This window comes from Mustela lutreola, chromosome 9 (assembly GCF_030435805.1).
Source record: "Mustela lutreola isolate mMusLut2 chromosome 9, mMusLut2.pri, whole genome shotgun sequence".
Taxonomy (NCBI): Eukaryota; Metazoa; Chordata; class Mammalia; order Carnivora; family Mustelidae; genus Mustela; species Mustela lutreola.
This window is the reverse complement of record NC_081298.1, coordinates 56995224-57013406: the sequence shown is the minus strand read 5'-3', so window position 1 is coordinate 57013406 and position 18183 is coordinate 56995224. Positions and strand designations below refer to the sequence as shown.

Here is an 18183-nt window from a genome sequence, read left to right as displayed (position 1 = left end):
TGATCCCAAGATCAAGACCTGAGCCGAAATCAAGAGTTTGGCAGTTAACCAACTGAGCCATCCAGGTGCCCCTAGTGTGTATTTTTATACCTGAAGTAGGACTCAGTTTGGACTAGCCACGTTTAAAGTGCTTAATAGCCACATGTGGCTAAGATATGATTTTGGACAGCACCTGTTGGTACATGATTTGTTTTATCTGTTCCTTTTTTTTTTTTTTAAAGACTTTATTTGACAGAGATCACAAGTAGGAAGAGAGGCAGGCAGAGAGAGAGAGGAGGAAGCAGGCTCCTTGCTCAGCAGAGAGCCCGATGCGGGGCTCGATCTCAGGACCCTGGGTCATGAACCGAGCTGAAGGCAGAGGCTTTAACCCACTGAGCCACCCAGGCACCCCTTATCTTTTCCTTTTGCCAGATATTCCTCTTTATTTATTGGCCACAGTGTATTGTATGAAGAATCCCTTTTTTCTTTGTGTTTTGCTTTTTTTTTGTTGTAGTTTTTCAGCTATAAAATTTGTCCTAAATTTTTACAGTATTATACCAAGGATAACAGTAATTTTAATTTAGTTTTATATGTTATCATGCTTGGAAGTGTGCAAAACTGGATATAACTCCATTCACCCACCGTCCTTGGCAATTGTTAACAATTCCAATTATACACCATCCTTGGCAATTGTTAACTTTTCTTGTAGGAACTAATCAAGGTTAGCTTTGCATTAGTTTCATATTTATACTAATCTTTGCTCATGATTTCTCTGAGTTTTTTCAGTTGTTGCAAATGCATGGATATTTTGCTAAACAGTTGTTTAGTATGCCAGATATGGTTATGGCAGCACTATTTAAATGCCTTCTACAATTATAGCCATTAATAGTAGTTTTAAAAAAATGATCAGTGAGTAAATGCAGTAGTTTTTTGGTTTTAAATAGATTCTGTGTTCAGTAAGGGTTTTGACAGAACATTAATTTCTAATTCTTTACTGAGCCTTGTCCACATTAGAGTTTATGTGTTTTCATCACTATGTTATTTTAACCTAAAAATAAGTTCAGTGGTTTTCTTTTCAGCTAGGATATTGGTGTTAATACAACTATTTAATATCTTTTCTTCGTAATTTTTTGGGCTTACTTTATAGCAAAAGAGAAGGTAAAACCTGAAGATCCTCCCTCAGATGATGATGTTCTCATTGTATATGAGTTAATACCCACCCCTGAGCAAAAAGATCTTGCAAGCAAACTTAAACTTCCTCCAACTTTCTTCTGCTATAAGAATAAACCAGATTATATTAGCGAAGAAGAAGAGGATGGTAAATCTTCTGTTATTTAAAATGCATTCTTTTCATGCTAATCTTAGTAATGGGGGAGTATGGTTAAATTATTTAAAGCCTGCCTCTTAGAACCCAACACTGTTGTCCTCCTAGCTAAGATGTTTATCCTCAGTGTATGTATTGTAAATAGTCAATGGATGTAATGATTGAAACAACTGCATTTATTAAGTGAGGATTTTGTGGATGGCTACCATAAGTTGAGCAGGCATTTTGAGAATTGAAAGCAATCCTCATTTCCCTGTTAACTTAGAGGGATGGGGGACTAATGAGGCAGATGGGTGTTTCATTATGGAAAACTCTGTGAGCCATACCAGAGTCTTTCAGCAGGGGAATTCCATGCTCAGGAAGTTTCAGTAGGACTGGTTGAGTTTGGTGTAGAGGATTGGGTTGTGGGACATGGAGATAGGAAGATGATAGAGTAGCTCAAACAAGAAGAGAGCCTAAATAGAATTTCTATAATGACAGGAGAGGCATTAGGAATATAGAATTAGCAAAATTGGGTGTTCTTTCAATGTGGGGAGTAAGGGAAAGTATGAAGTTGAAGGATAGTTACTAGATTTCTGGCTAGAAAAATTCCTGAAACTTAATAGAAATTCCTTTTTTTTTAAATAAAATCAATTATACTTAAGATGAAGATTTCGAAACAGCTGTCAAGAAACTTAATGGAAAACTATATCTGGATGACTCAGAAAAATGTAGACCATTAGAAGAAAAGCTAACAGGTATGTTAAATTAAAATTACTAATTATAATGCTCTTACAAATTTTATTAATTCATTCATTCATTTGAGGGGAAAGAAAGAAAGGGAGGGGGAGGAGCAGAGGGGAGAGAATATCTTAAGCAGGCTCCATATCCAATGCGGAGCCAAATGTGGGCCTTGATCTCAGAACCCAGAGATCATGACCTGAGCAGAATCAATAATCAAACACTTAACCAACTGAGCCACTCACGTGCCCAACTAGTTAGAAAGTTTTTAAAAAATCTTCTATTTAAAAGGAATCATCTGATCATTTTTGTAATTACCAATTTTACTTATGTACTATTCCTCTCGTGTTTTAAAATATTTAAAAATAGTAAAACATTGTTTTCTTGGTGATCCTGTTCTCCATTACCACTCATAGCTATTGCTATCTGGGTCTATAATCTGTACATTATATTGAGAACCATTCTTGGAAAGGAGTTGGACTTTTTGTCACTTTCTTTTGCTTGTGTTCTGTGGAATTTTCAGATAATGAAAAAGAATGTGTTATTGTTTGGGAAAAGAAACCAACAGTTGAAGAGAAGGCAAAAGCAGATACATTAAAACTTCCACCTACATTTTTTTGTGGAGTCTGCAGTGATACTGATGAAGACAATGGAAATGGGGAAGACTTTCAGTCAGAATTTCAAAAAGTTCAGGACTCTCAAGTAAGAGCATCTCCATTATTTTCCTTCTGATTCAGTTACCTTTGTTGATGCAGTAAACTGGAATGTTTTTTTTACCCAATGGTGGTAATGTGTTGTGGGAAGAAAATGGATTAGACATCTACCAATCAGCATTGACCAGAGAAGAAGGAGTTTTGTTCTGCATAGAGGATTGTAAAGATTCACATCCTATGTATGTTGGGTTTTTGTGGGGATGGGAGAGGTGGACTGAGCAGAATATCCTTTGGAGTGTTTACCACTAAGAATGATACTAATAAGTTCATTTTCCATGCAAATTAGTTTATTCTCTGGTGGGCAGAGTGGATAGGAAGTAATATTGGAGACAGTTCCTTGGCCTATAACTTGTCAATTTCATGATTTGATTATTTTCTTAGCACAACTGTAGTGATAATTTTAATAGATATCAGCACCTTGGTTATCTTAATTTGTATTTCACAGAAAATAGGAGACAAGGTCCCTGTCTAGTAATTGTTCACAGTCTAATATTGGCATGTATTCAGAATGTTCCTGCCTCCTCAAGTAATACTGGCTTTTTTTGTTGTTTTATTTTTGTTTTTGTTAGATGGTTAAAATAAGAGTCCTGGAATTAGTTACACATGTAGTGGTTTTTTTAAGGGACGTGTGGCTAGAGAGAGATGATGTGGTCTGAGTCTAAGAAATTTATTGTTCTTCATAGTCTCTCTGACTCTGAGGAGTCTTTGCTGGTCACCTAGGATGTGTATGTTTAAATTGAATTCATCAGTACAAATATAATTAATGGTCATTAGTTGATGTAAAGATATCACTTTCTCATTTATAACCAGATAGATTTATTTGTTGAAATCTGAAGTTTTTGCAGCAGTGGTCTCATTATTTCAATCTAAAGTGTATTTCAAATCACTTAGCAGTTTCCATGGATTCATTGTATTTACATGTATTTCATTGTATTTACATTCACAATATTTAGTGACCGTTACTCTAATTCCTCACTGTTAGAGGCTTTATCATGTAACTGTTTATTCAACAATTACAGTATAATCATATTAATAAAAACTTGGATTATACAGATTTAAACAGTGATTTAAAAATGGCCTCTTATGTGCAAAAACTTCTAGTAAGTTACTACTTTAACATTTATTTTAAAATTGAAAAATAATTTCAGTACTGATGCACAGACTAAATTGTTGATCATTTATTCTTTTTCTACCTTGTGATGCATGCCACTTGAGCTGGCACACAAGGACTTGGTGTATTTTGTCGGTATTTTATAAACCATGCTGTTTATAGGAGTTGAAGTATCTTATTTGAGGTGACAGTTGTGTTATTTTAAAACATTTGTGATTGTTAGAAAATATCCTCTAACACTATCACACTGTTCATTAAATAGTAGTATTAGTGGCTATTCAAAAATACTTTTGGTACCAAAGTTAAATATGATAAATCTCTTCTATAAATGTTGGGAAAAAATGCTGCAATAAAATATACGTTTTGGAAGAGAGTAATTACCTTTTGATACACAGCTGAAATAGAAAACTAAAAACCATTTGAACTAAAATATGCTCTAAGAGATGTGGATTTACACTTTTTCAGAATGTGTTGTTCATGCTTTACACTCAGTTTAATTAATTTTGAATATGATATCTGTTGCTTAAAATGCCTAAGTGTACTCTCTTTATAAGCGTTTACTGTGAGCTAGCACTATGCTGACAATTGGGGATACAGTATTTTTTTTTTTAAGATAGATTGATTGATTGATTGATTTGACAGACAGAGGTCACAAGTAGGCAGAGAGGCAGACAGAGACAGAGAGAGAGGGACGCAGGCTCCCTGCTGAGCAGAGAGCCTGATGCGGGGCTTGATCCCAGGACCCGGTGATCATGACCTGAGCTGAAGGCAGAGGCTTTAACCCAGTGAGCCACCCAGGTGCCCCGGGGATACAGTATTGAACAAAACAGAAGTAATTTGGTTTGTCTGTAAAGAGTTTTCCATTCAAGACCTCTAAGGGGAGGATGCATTAGGAGCTGAATTAAAACCCTTCCCCCCACCCAAGTAGTCTAGCCTACTTTTTTGGGGTAACATTTATTGTGATATAATTCACACACCATACAGTTCACCCATTTTAAAGTATATAATTCCGAGGTTTTTAGTATATTCGCCGGGTTCTGCAACCACTCACAGTCAGTTTTTTTTTTTTTTAATTTTATTTATTTATTTGACAGACAGATATCACAAGTAGACAGAGAGGCAGGCAGAGAGAGAGAGCGGGAAGCAGGCTCCCTGCTGAGCAGAGAGCCCGATGCGGGCCTCGATCCCAGGACCCTGAGATCATGACCTGAGCCAAAGGTAGCGGCTTAACCCACTGAGCCACCCAGGCGCCCCTCACAGTCAGTTTTGAACAGTTTCATCAACCCAAGAAAAACCTCTAACCTCTATCAGTCACCACCCTTCCCCATTTCCCCCTAGTTCTTCCAGCCCTAGAAACCAGTGATGGACTATCTCTATAAGTTTGCCTATTGTGGACATTTCTTTCTTTCTTTTTTTTTTTTTTTAAGGTTTTGTTTGTTTGTTTGACAGAGAGTGACCACAAGTAGGCAGAGAGACAGGCAGAGAGAAAGGAGGAAGCAGGCTCTCTGCTGAGCGGAGCTCGATGCGGGGCTCAATCCCAGGACCCTGGGCTCATGACCTGAGCCGAGGGCAGAGGCTTTAACCCACTGAGCCACCCAGGCGCCCCTATTGTGGACATTTCTTACAAATAACTTTTGTGTCTGGCTTCTTTCACTTAATATGTTTAAGTATATCTACACTGTAGCATATATATACATTTATTGATTTTTTTTTTTTTTAAAGATTTTATTTATTTATTTGACACAGATCACAAGTAGGCAGAGAGGCAGGCAGAGAGAGAGAGGGGAGAAAGCAGGCTCCCTGCTGAGCAGAGAGCCCGATGCGGGACTCGATCCCAGGACCCTGAGATCATGACCTGAGCCAAATGCAGCGGCTTAACCCACTGAGCCACCCAGGCGCCCCATTTATTGATTTTTATGACTGAATAATATTCCATTGTATGGATATGCCAAATTTCATTTATCCATTCATCTGTTGATGGCCACTTGGGTTGGTTTTACTTTTTGGCTATTATAGTAATACTGCTGTGATAGCATTAAACATTTGACACAAACAGAATGAATTTTCTTCGCCTTGTGCTTCAGGTATGTTAAGGACTTTTTTCATTTGTAGTAACTTCTTTTATTTACAGAAGTAAAATTCACTTTTGTGTATGTGTGTCTGTTTTCTCTGAGTTCTTACACATGCCTGAATTCTTATAATTCCCACCAAAGACAGGATAGAATAATTCCAACACACCCAGAATTCCTTTGTATCATCCTTTTGTAGTCAGATCCTCCCCTACCCACATCTTTTAGCAACTGCTGATCTGTTTTCTGTTTCTATATTTTTGCCTTTTCCAGACCAACATATGAATGAAATCCTATAGTATAGGATTTCATATGAATAAAATCCTACAGCATAGGCATTTGTCTATCCCTAAGTAGTATTCCATTTTGTGGCTATACCACAGTTTATTCATTGATCCATGGAAGGTCATTTCCAATTTATTTTGCTTTTTTTCTTGTTTCTCAAAGTGGAGCCATTCTTCATTTCTAGTATAGTTAATGTTCTAAGTTTCTTTCTAGGAACTGTTCAGCTCCATCCCAAAACTTTTGCTATGTGGTATTTTCATTTTCTTTCAGTTTAAAATACTTACTTTCCTTGAGATATTCTTTTGGTACATGCATTAGGTAGTATGTTGCTCCCAAATATTTAGTGATATTCCACATATTCTGGTATTGATTTCTAGTTTAATTCCTTTATTGTCTGTGAATGTATTTTGAGTAATTTCAGTTCTTACAGGTTTATTGAAGGCTGTCTTGGTGATTGTGCACTTGAGAGGAATGTGTAGTTTGCTCTTTTGGGGTAGTGTTTTATGTTAATTAGATCAAGCTAATTGATGCTGTGCTAAGTCTCAATATATTATCCTTGACTACTTTTTTGTTTCCTTATTCTTTTTGAGAAGACTGTTGCTAGGCATAATTGTAGATTTGTCTATTTCTCCTATTAATTTTTGCTTAATGTACTTAGAAAGTGTTCCTTTTGCTTCTGTTTTCTAGAAGACATTGTAGGAATTGCTAGTCTTTCTTTCTTTCTTAAATGTTTGATAGAACTTGGTACTGAAACCATTTGGTCCTGGAATGATATTAATTGATTTAGTAGATGTAGGCCTATTCAGATTATCTGTTTCTTCTTCTTGAGTTTTGGTAGGTTTTGTCTTTCAAGGAATTGGTCCATTTCATTTATGTTAATCAAATTTGTGGGTGTAATGGTGTCTGTGGTGTCTAAATTAAAATTGATTACCCTTTTAATAGCTATCAATTAAAAGTGAGTAGTGATGGCTCTTGTTTCATTTCTTTTCCTTTTTTAAAAATTATTTGAGAGAGAGAGCACAAACAGGGGGAAGGGCAGAGGGAGAAACAGATTCCCAACTGAGCAGAGATCTGCAGGAGGGGCTCAATCCCAGGACCCCAGGATCATGACTGGAACTGGAGCCAGATGCTTTGACTGAGCCACTCAAGCGCCCCTTGTTTCATTTCTTTTTTCTTTTTTTTTTGTTTTAGAGAGTTTATTTATTTATTTGACAGAGATCACAAGTAGGCAAAGAGGCAGGCAGAGCGGGGGGGGGGGCGGGGGGGGGGCGGGGAGGAAGCAGGCTCCCTGCCAAGTAGAGAGCCTGATATGGAACTCTATCCCAGGACCCTGAGATCATGACCTGAGCCGAAGGCAGAGTCTTAACCCACTTAACCACCCAGGTGCCCCCTTGTTTCATTTGTAATATTAATAACTTGCATCTTGTTTTCTTGGTTAACCTACTTTGGGTTTATATCAGTTTTTATTAACCTTTTCAAAAAACCACTTTTGATTTTGTTGTTTTCCTCTTTGAATTTCCTACTTTATTGATTTCTGCTATACTTTTCATTTTTTTCTAATCTTCTTGCTTTAATTTTATATTGCTCTTCTTTCTCTAGTTTCTTAAGGTAGGAGTTCATTGATTTTAGATTTTTTTTCTTAAAGATTTTATTTATTTGAGAGAGAGAGGGAGGGAGAGAGCATAAGGCCAGGGGAGAGGCAGAAGGAGAGGGAGAAGCAGACTTCCCACTGAGCAGGGATCCTGATGCAGGGCTCAGTCTAGGAACCCTGTGATCATGACCTGAGCCAAAGTCACATGCTTTTAACTGACTGAACCACCCAGGCACCCCATTGATCTTCTTAATGTATGCATTCAGTACTATAAATTTTCCCTTCCTTGGTTTTGTTGCATTTTGTAAGTTTTGATAAGTTGTACTTTCATATTTATTTAAAGATATTTTTAATTTATCTAGAGGCCTTTGTATATATTATTTTTTAAAAATGGGTTGTTTAATCTCTTAATATTTAGAATTTCTCCAGCTATATTTCTGGTAATGATTTCTACCTTAATTCTTTTGTTGACTGAGTATATATACTTTATGATTTCTGTTCTATTGAATTTGTTGAGGTGCGCGAATGTGGGTTTTTTTGGGTAAATCATCTATGTTGCTTTCTGTTACTGTATTTTTTCATTTGTAAAATTCCCACTTGACTCTTTTTATACCTTAAAGTTTTTTTTGCTGAGAACTTCTTATCTTTTCATTTATTTTAAAGAATATTTGCCCTTATATCCTGGAGCATTGTTACAATAGCTTCTTTAAAGATTTTTTCTGCTCATTTTTTCTGCTCATTCAACACATGGATCATTTCATGACAACCCCGAACCCCTGGCCAAGGAGAGTTGGCTTTTCTTGGGAATTTTTTCCATCTCTGTCATTGCAGCTTCAGTTTTGGAGCTTCTCTAGCACCCAGGCTGGAATATGGGTTGGTAGGGAAGGAAATACCCTGGAAGGTTCTTACCACCGGATTATAACTCAGGTCTTGGGGTTCTTTTTTTTTTTTTTTTTTTTTAATAATTTATTTGACAGACAGAAATCACAAGTAGGCAGAGAGGTAGGCAGAGAGAGGAGGATGTAGACTCCCTGTGGAACAGAGAGCTCGACGTGGGGCTTGATCCCAGGACCCTGGGATCATGACCTGAGCCGAAGGCAGAGGCTTTAACCCACTGAGCCACCCAGGTGCCCCAAATCTTGGGGTTCTTAATCCCCCTGCTTTATCCACCTTTCAGAGGCTTTTTATACTTGCTTTATCTGTTTCAGTCCAGTTTAATAGTAAAGATAGGATGGAGTGTAGAATGGGAGAGATAAGGTGAAGTGTGTTTATTCCATTATGTCTAGAATTCTCAATTACTCAATTTCTTTTAAAATAGGAATATGATCCTTTTTGTCAGTCAGTATTTAATGGCATAGTTATTTTTTTACTTCCTTTTTGCAGAAATCCCAGAGTGAAGAAATAGCTAACATGGCTGAACGTATGTATACACGTGGGAGTAAAGTGACTGCACCATTTTTATGTAAATCTGAAGAACCTGGTTTTATTACCAAATCTGCTAGTTCACCACCTGTTTCTTCTGGAACTGTGGATAAACCTGTAGATTTGTCTGCTAGAAAGGAAAATGATGCAGATTCTACAAGCCAAGGTAAAATTTAATACGTCTACAAAAATCTTTTAGGCGTACATTACCATTACATAACGTCACATAATGTCACCTAACTCTGTATTTGAGAAAATAGACTCAAATGTCAATTCTAAAAACTCCCTTCCCTTAAAACACATTTGAAACGTATAAAGGGGCATGAAATATTTGTAATAATAACCAGAAAATCATACTACCTTGTCAACAAAGATAATAAACATGTATTTTTATTGTTAGAGTTGTGGTTATTAACGAATATGAAGCACTGTGACTCTGACCTTTCTACTTGAGAATAAATAACAAATTTTGCCTAGTGGAGATTTTTCTTTGTGATAGGAATATTTGAATATTGTTTGAATTATAATTGAAGTATATTAAAATTCATATATGAAGTAATTGTGGATATTACAATAAGGTGGTTAAATTTTTATGGTACTACCTTAGTGTCTTTTACTTTATGTGCTTCATTAGATTAATCAGTTACAGTAATCAAACCTGATAGGCTTTCCTCTGTGTTTTTTCATTTCAGTTGATATTGGGGGTCGGAATCTTTTATAATATATTCCTTTAAAATTGCTTGTCTATTTTACCTAATTTGTTTCAGAAGTAGTCTTGAATAATGCACAATTACTATATTTATAGGCACTTGAGAGTCCTAATATGTTACAAGAGGAAGTAATTTCAGACCTAAAAATCTCATGTTTTCAGAAAATAAAAGTAGGGCTTAGGAATCTAAGAGATCATGTAGCTACACATTGTCAGGATTAAGACCCCCAAACTCCTGGTGACCAAAGATGTGAAAGATTTTTTTTTTTTTTTTTTTTTTTTTTTTTTGAGCTTACTTAGAATAGAGAACAGAAAAATTCTTTATGCAGATCTTTCCTGAAACCCACCTGTGAATGAAAGTTTTAGATTATAGAAAACTGTAAATTATCTGGCTCAGTATAGATCTACATCTCATTTTTATTTATTTTTTTTAAGATTCTATTTATTTATTTGACAGAGAGAGCGAGAGAGGGAGCACAAGCAGGGGGAGCAAGAAAGGGAGAAGCGGGCACTCTGCCGAGGAGGGAACCTGATGCAGGGCTTGATTCCAGTACTTATGATCTGACCTGAGGGCAGATGCTTAATGACTGAGCCACCCAGGTGCCCTACACTTTTAAAAAAGATTTTTGGTTGTGCAGTTGGTATAGTTTGTCATGAGAATAGTACCTGTACACATTACACTAAAGAAGTTCAAAATTGGTTGTATTTTGCAACTTTAGAGAATTTTGTATTTTGTCCTTTAGAGAAATAATCAGAAGACAAATGCTTCACACCACACACCCAAACACTTTGGTAGTATAGAACATCCCAACCCATTCTCTCTAGATCCTGGGTAAAAGCTTTGATGTTCAGTATATATTAAATGAAATGTTAAATTATTCTTTTCCTTTTGCCAGTGGAAAGCAAAACAGTTTCATTTGGATTTGGAAGTAGCGCGGGACTGTCATTTGCAGACTTGGCTTCCAGTAATTCTGGGGATTTTGCTTTTGGTTCTAAAGGTAAGATCAAGAGGAGAGATTTTAAAGATGTTACAGAATCAAACACAAATGAAAGAACTAGTCCTTTGCCACAGTGTTGTAACTAAGTTGGACATTTCTTCCCTCATCTCACCTTCCATTTTGTTTAAGGGTTTTAATGAGGAAGGACTTTTATATTTTACTATTATTTTTGACATTTATTAATATAAACCATAAGAATTTTCTCTTAATTCACTATAAATCCTGTTGGTAATCTTTTCCATCCTGAAATGTAGAACCATCTTTCCAGTTTTGGAATTACCTTGATTTTGGTGCATTGTTCTTTTAATTATACTTTTGGATTTGGTTTTAGTGAATATTTCAGATTTGTGCATCTATTTTTTAAGGAAATGACTTTATAGTTTTCTATTTTTCTAGTTTCCTTGATCAAGTTTGAATATAAGGCTTGTGCTGATTTATCACTATAAATTTATGGTTGATGAGGTTTCCCATCATTTTCAGTGGTTTTCTGTTTTTAGTGCATTTTGTGTCATTTGTAGAAAATAATATATTACTTGATTGTTTCAAGTTTATTGGTATATTACTTTCATTTTCTTATAATGACTTTCATATTTTTCTGATTATAGCACAACCTAAGTTGTTCCTATACAAGATGCTTGGTTTGTGGAATAAATGTTATTGAAAATATATACTTAATATTTATGTAATTCAGAATAGCATGCTTCCCACCCACATGCTCACCCTTCTTTCATATCACCTGCCATTTATAGACGCACGTGTAAAACTTTCAGAAATTACCTTCAGGTATTGTTTTTTATGCTGGAATTCATATCCTCACCGATGTTAAGTTGCTATATATTTTTTTAATGTATGGTAGCCTGAAGTCAGAAGATAATGAGCCCTTATAGATATAGTTATCCATATACAAAAAACTTAACAAATAAAAGTTGATGAGTTAGGATGCTTGTTTTTCAGTGTAACCTTTTCAAAGTACTCTATCCATACTGTGCAGTTAAGTGTGAAATAGGCTAGACTCAAACCTCATGACATTTACTTCTCACCACCACTTGTCATTTTTTGCTGAGGTGATTTACCAAGTTCTTTGTTAACTACATTTCTTACTTTGTTTTCTTCTTAGATCTGGCAGGAATTTGTGCTGTCTTTTCAAAGAAGTACCTTTTGGTTTGGACAGTTCTCCTTTTGTTTATGCTTTTGATTAATCTCTAGATTTTTTCATTACTTTTCTTTTAAATTAGTTTTTTTTTTAAGAGGTCATAAATTTCACCAGAATGTGGGTATCCATCTTCCTTACTCCTTCCCTCTCTTTCTCTCCCTCCCATCCTCCCTCCCTTCCCTCCTTCCTTTTGTTCTTTCTTTTTTAAATATATAACTTGTTTCTGGCATTGCATGGACCTTTCTGATTTTAAACTTTCTGTTTTGGTTGGTTTTTAAGTTCAGAGGAATCTTTTTTTCCTCTTCTTTTTTTTTTTTTTTTTTTTTTTTTTTTTTTTTTTTTTTTTTAAGATTTTATTTATTTATTTGACAGAGAGAGATCACAAGTAGGCAGAGAGGCAGGCAGAGAGAGGAGGAAGCAGGCTCCCTGCCGAGCAGAGAGCCCGATGCGGGACTCGATCCCAGGACCCTGAGATCATGACCTGAGCCGAAGGCAGCGGCTTAACCCACTGAGCCACCCAGGCGCCCTTTTTTTCCTCTTCTTACTGCATATTCTTTTCTATAATGATTCTTTTTTTTTTTTTTTAAATCTGCTCCTGTTCATTTTTTGTTGTGATTTTGTTGTTTTTTTTAAACTCATTTTCTTTGTAAGCTCTATTCACATAGGTATGTCAATCATTCCACATCTGTTGTGTAATATTTAATACAGAAACTAAGAGAATAATAAGGGAGTTCCTGTTTAAAGATCACCTGCCTTTGTCAGTAATCACTATTTTATCATATTTCCTTCAGATTTTGTAATGTTTTTATAAACCTGTTCATATAGTGGAAGTCTCCTACGTGTTGTTGCCTAGAACTGTTACTGTGAAATTGTGATTATTGACATGTATAATTTTATATTTTTACTATAAAATTCTTTCTCCTGGTTTTCAAAAAACCTTGGCTTCATATTAGAATTTCCTGGGAGGTTTTTCATTTTTTTTTTTTTTTTTTTTAAAAGAAAACAAAACATTATATTGGACTCTCTGGGTGTGGTAGCCTAGGCATTGATATCTTAACAGTTCCTGTGTGATTCTTAAAATTCATCCAGCATTAAGAACCACTGAGATATTTTGGAATTTTTCTGCCATACCTCTCAAGGGTCTTATGGGGTAATTAAATTTTTTTTTTGCTTGGGAGTTCCTGAACCAGCTTTGTTTTCTGTTTTTTTGTTTTTAAGAAAGAGAAAGAAGAGAGTGTGTGCATATATGCAAGAGCTTTGGTGGGGGGCAAAGTGACAGGGGAGAGAGAATATTAAGCAGGCTTCACGCCCAGCGCAGAGCCTTTGTGCATGATCTCACAACCCTGAGATCCTGACTTAAGCCAAAACCAAGAGTTGGTTGCTTGACCAACTGAGCCACCTAGGTACCCCTCTTTTGCAATATCTTCCTAAGGACTTTTGTCTTCTTTCTCTTTTTGAGGTTTTTTCTCTCTCTCTTTTTTTCCCCCTCCCCACTAAATCTGGCATAGAGGGAGATACTCTTAATAGATACTCATTCTGTGCTTTCTTTAAGGTGCTGAGTTACTTTTTAAATGATCTGTGATATTTTTGCCCCTTAAGAGTTTTTAGCACTGGATATGGAATTTTCTAAGACAGTGATTCATCAACAAGTGATGAAAAGCTAAGAGATGTTTCTTTACTCTGTAAGACAGTGAGGCTGAAATGGGGAGGAAGAAGTAACTAGTTTTCATCTTCTCCAAGGCCTAAGGGAGAGTAACAATCTTTGTTTCTCTGCGTGGGAATAGGGAGTCTACAGCACCAACAGCCTGGTATCCCTTGAGGATAGTTGGGAGTCAGTGAGCTTCTCCCTGTGCTACCTTCTACCACCTAGCTAAGAAATCTAAGCTGCAGCAGTAGTTACTTCAGGAAGAAGTTGAGGTAGAAAAGCTATAAATGTGTTTAGGCTGCTTTGACTGCTTTGGAAGTAGCAGGTGTGGCCTCTTTGAGAGGACATTTTTAGGTTCAAAAGTTATTTTTCTTATGTGATAAAATGTTTTATGAGGTAAATTACCTTTGGAGCTGAGCTAATTGTTCAAAATTCTGGGGTGTGTGTTAAGAATATGCTTCATTACTGAAAGTTCTTGCATAGTTCAGTATCATGAAATTTGCCTGAGGCTCAGATGATCTTATCTTTGTAGCTCAAAGCATAAACAGTACTCTGTACTGTGAGTAGTACTGTGTGCTCACTATATGAGTTAAACTTGTCAGAGTAATATAATTTTAAGCATTTTTACTAAAAGTATATGTCCTATCACTGGAAATTACAGGCCTCAAGAATGTAACAGGGGGATTAAAAGCATATAAAATTTGATACCACTGTTTAAATATCCTAATTTATTCATCAGATAAGAATTTCCAGTGGGCAAATACTGGAGCAGCTGTGTTTGGAGCACAGTCAACCAGTAAAGTTGGCGAAGATGAAGATGGTAGTGATGAAGAAGTTCACAATGAAGATATCCATTTTGAACCAATAGTGTCATTACCTGAGGTAAATATTAAAAGAATGGAACTAAACTTGACATAGGCTTGACTTGCAGGACTAACTTTGTTTGCATTTCTTTCAGAATATTTACCCTTTCAAGTGGAGGATATATATATATATATATATATATATATATATATATATATATATCCCAGTTTTATTTTTATTTATATATATATATATATATAGACACATATATAAATATAAATTCTATATATTCTACATGAAATTGTTGGGAAGAACTAAGTTTTTTTCATATATTTTTAGAATATCTTGTTTTCATAATATAATTCTGGAAGTAAAAAGTATCCAGTCTCATACTTGCCAAAATTCTTTTAATAAAAAGGACAAGAATGTTATTTTAGGCAAATTACTTTGTCAGTTTTCAACTACAGTCAGTAGTTGATATTTCTCTTCAAGAACACTTTTTGGAATCTCTTCTGTCCCGTAAAACAATGTATTTACTTTCCAAAAGTAGGAAGAATACTATATAAGAGAAATATTTCATGACAAATCAGGTCTTTACTGCTTCATCCAAATCAAATGTATTCCTAGCCCTTGGAATTTATCTTGATACTGTAGTTCAATTCCGTTAATGTCATTGCAAAGACAATATTGTGTGGAATTTGGTTCTTTGGAATTTGTCATGTAATATGTTAAAAGCAGCAGCTTATAATTTTATTTGCTGTCATAGGTAGAAGTAAAATCTGGAGAAGAAGATGAAGAAATTTTATTTAAAGAGAGAGCCAAACTCTATAGATGGGATCGAGAAGTCAGTCAGTGGAAAGAGCGTGGTATAGGAGACATAAAGATTCTTTGGCATACAATGAAGAATTACTACCGGATCCTAATGAGAAGAGACCAGGTTTTTAAAGTGTGTGCAAACCATGTCATCACGAAAACAATGGAATTAAAACCCTTGAATGTTTCGAACAATGCTTTAGTTTGGACTGCCTCAGATTATGCTGGTGAGTTCTATATGCAAATGCTACTTTTTACTTTTTTGGTCTTTTCTAAAATCCATAACAAATACGTAAGATAGCTTATAACAATTATTTTAATATTAAGGTTGTCCCTATGTTGTTTTGTTTTGTTTAATAGATGGAGAAGCCAAAGTGGAACAGCTTGCAGTAAGGTTTAAAACCAAAGAAATGGCTGATTGTTTTAAAAAAAAATTTGAAGAATGTCAACAGAATTTATTGAAACTCCAAAAAGGACAAGTATCACTGACAGCAGAGTTATCGAAGGAGACAAATCCTGTGGTGTTTTTTGATGTTTGCGCAGACGATGAACCTCTAGGACGTATAACCATGGAATTATTTTCAAACATTGTTCCTCAGACTGCAGAGAACTTCAGAGCACTCTGCACTGGAGAGAAAGGCTTTGGCTTCAAGAACTCCATTTTTCACAGAGTAATTCCAGATTTTGTTTGCCAAGTAAGTATTTAATTGTGTATCACAGTTGAAGTCTAGAAAGTGAACCACACGAACTTGGGAAATTTGAGTGTTTCTCTTCACCTGGAATTTTCTTAAGATTTCTTTAAGCTTTTCTGCATATTAGTTGGTGTCACATCCAACTTCCTATCCCTACAAAAACTTTCAACGTAAAATGGTTTAAATTTCTGATACCTTGAAACCTGCTAGAAATTGAGGGTAGGCAAAAGACCTTTTCACTTTTGTCTTTCAAAAATGGGTATTTCTTAATTTTCAAACCACATTCTCAAGGAAGTCGAGTTTTTAGGACTTAACATTGTAGTGGTAGATCTGTGGTATTTTGTTATTTTCTTCAAAATTCTTAATAATTGAAATCTTCTTTCAGGGGGGAGATATCACCAAACATGATGGAACAGGAGGACGATCTATCTATGGAGATAAATTTGAAGATGAAAATTTTGATGTGAAACATACTGGTCCTGGCTTACTATCAATGGCCAATCGAGGCCGGGATACCAATAATTCTCAGTTTTTTATAACACTGAAAAAAGCAGAACATTTGGACTTTAAGCATGTAGTATTTGGGTTTGTTAAGGATGGCATGGATACTGTGAAAAAGATTGAATCATTTGGCTCTCCTAAAGGGTCTGTTAGTCGAAGAATTAGTATCACAGAATGTGGACAGATATAAAATCATTGTTTTTTCTAGTAAATTTTACCTGTATAAACAGTTGAATTGAAGCTTAGCTGTTGTGACAATATGGTAATAATTATGTTCAGCTTTTGAAAATGGACGTTTCCAATGTATAAATGTACAATTGCAGCTTATAGCTGTTGTCACTTTTTAATGTGTTATAATTGACCTTGCATGGTGTGAAATAAAAGTTTAAACACTGGTGTAAATCAGGTGTACTTGTGTTTATGTACTCCTGACATATCTGTATTAAAATGGAATAATACTAATCTTGTTAAAAGCAATAGACCTTCTCAAACTATTGAAGGAATATGATATATGCAATTTAATTTTACCTTTTAAGATACTGAATTTCCTGCATGGATAAATTTACCATTTGAATAAAGGGACCACAACTTGGATAATTTTTATTTTAGATTTGAAATATATTTGGTAATTTTAAATTTGGTGTGCTTATTTATGCATAGAGACTCACTTATGAATGGGTAGAGCCACAGAGAGTAGAGACTTAACCAAAGTGCTCTTCTATAATCCTTGCACCTCCTGTATAGTTAAATTAACTTTTAAGTAGAGTACCTTCTTTTCTTAAATGATATGTAGTTTCCTGTGCCCTTTCAAAGGTATTAAATTAATTTTTACATTTTAAACAAGTATTTCCTTAGTTTCTTTTTTTTTTTAAGTTTTGTTTTTTTTAACTTCTCTGTCATCTGTTTCTACTACCTCAAACTGCAGCTTGGTTCTGATAGAACTTGAATTTTTCCTTGCAGTTGTTGTGATAAAGTATGACTATTTTAAAAAGGTCTATACCATGTTCTTTGGTTAAAGATTTGCTTTATACTAGATTGTTGCAGTACCTTTTTCTGGTGAATTTTGTAGCAAAAATAAAGTGTCAATTGTTAACAGCCATGATATTTAAAAAACTTATTACTTGTGCATCTAGTTGTTTGTTCATCCTAGAGCCAAAGTGAAGAGGACAATTAAGTTCTGTAAATCGGACTACCACATAATTTCCAAGGCTCCCAAGAAAGTGACTTCAAGTTTGATACATACACACTAAAAATTTATTTGAAAATGATTAGTATCAAAAGGCAAACTGCGCTAAAAACATGGTGGAGGGGGTTAGTGAGGGGGAGATGTTCTCATCAGCCTACTCAATATACAACTATAAAGAATCTAGAGCACAAAATACTGTGTATTCTGATTACCAACAGTGACTACCCTCCTGTGTTATTCCTAGTGAAATCATCTCTCTCTCTCTCTCTTTTTTTTTTTCTAGTGAAAGACAGTGGCATTTATTCTGTTTGGGGATTTGGAAATGGGTTATCATATAATACCCACCAGATAGGAGGAGAGGGATATCATGTGTCTGTTGTGTGTGAGTAATGAATGATGGAAATGAATGATGGGGCATTAATGACAAAGACTTTGTGTCACATTTCAGGAGAGGACTTTGTGATTTCT

General features: G+C 35.2%; 1 protein-coding gene across 2 annotated transcripts in view; it reads left to right on the top strand.

Moving 5' to 3' along the window:
* Window positions 1-17165, top strand: part of LOC131808304 (E3 SUMO-protein ligase RanBP2) — an 84225-nt gene extending 67060 nt beyond the window's left edge. For both annotated transcript variants that reach the window (XM_059134289.1, XM_059134290.1), the window contains 9 exons: window positions 1127-1297; window positions 1948-2040; window positions 2547-2725; window positions 9176-9380; window positions 10820-10921; window positions 14459-14601; window positions 15290-15563; window positions 15697-16031; window positions 16414-17165. In XM_059134289.1, coding sequence (XP_058990272.1) covers window positions 1127-1297; window positions 1948-2040; window positions 2547-2725; window positions 9176-9380; window positions 10820-10921; window positions 14459-14601; window positions 15290-15563; window positions 15697-16031; window positions 16414-16719 — 1808 coding nt within the window. In that variant the 3' untranslated portion in view covers window positions 16720-17165. The remainder of the gene's footprint in view (window positions 1-1126; window positions 1298-1947; window positions 2041-2546; window positions 2726-9175; window positions 9381-10819; window positions 10922-14458; window positions 14602-15289; window positions 15564-15696; window positions 16032-16413) is intronic.
* The last annotated feature ends 1018 nt before the right edge of the window (window positions 17166-18183 follow it).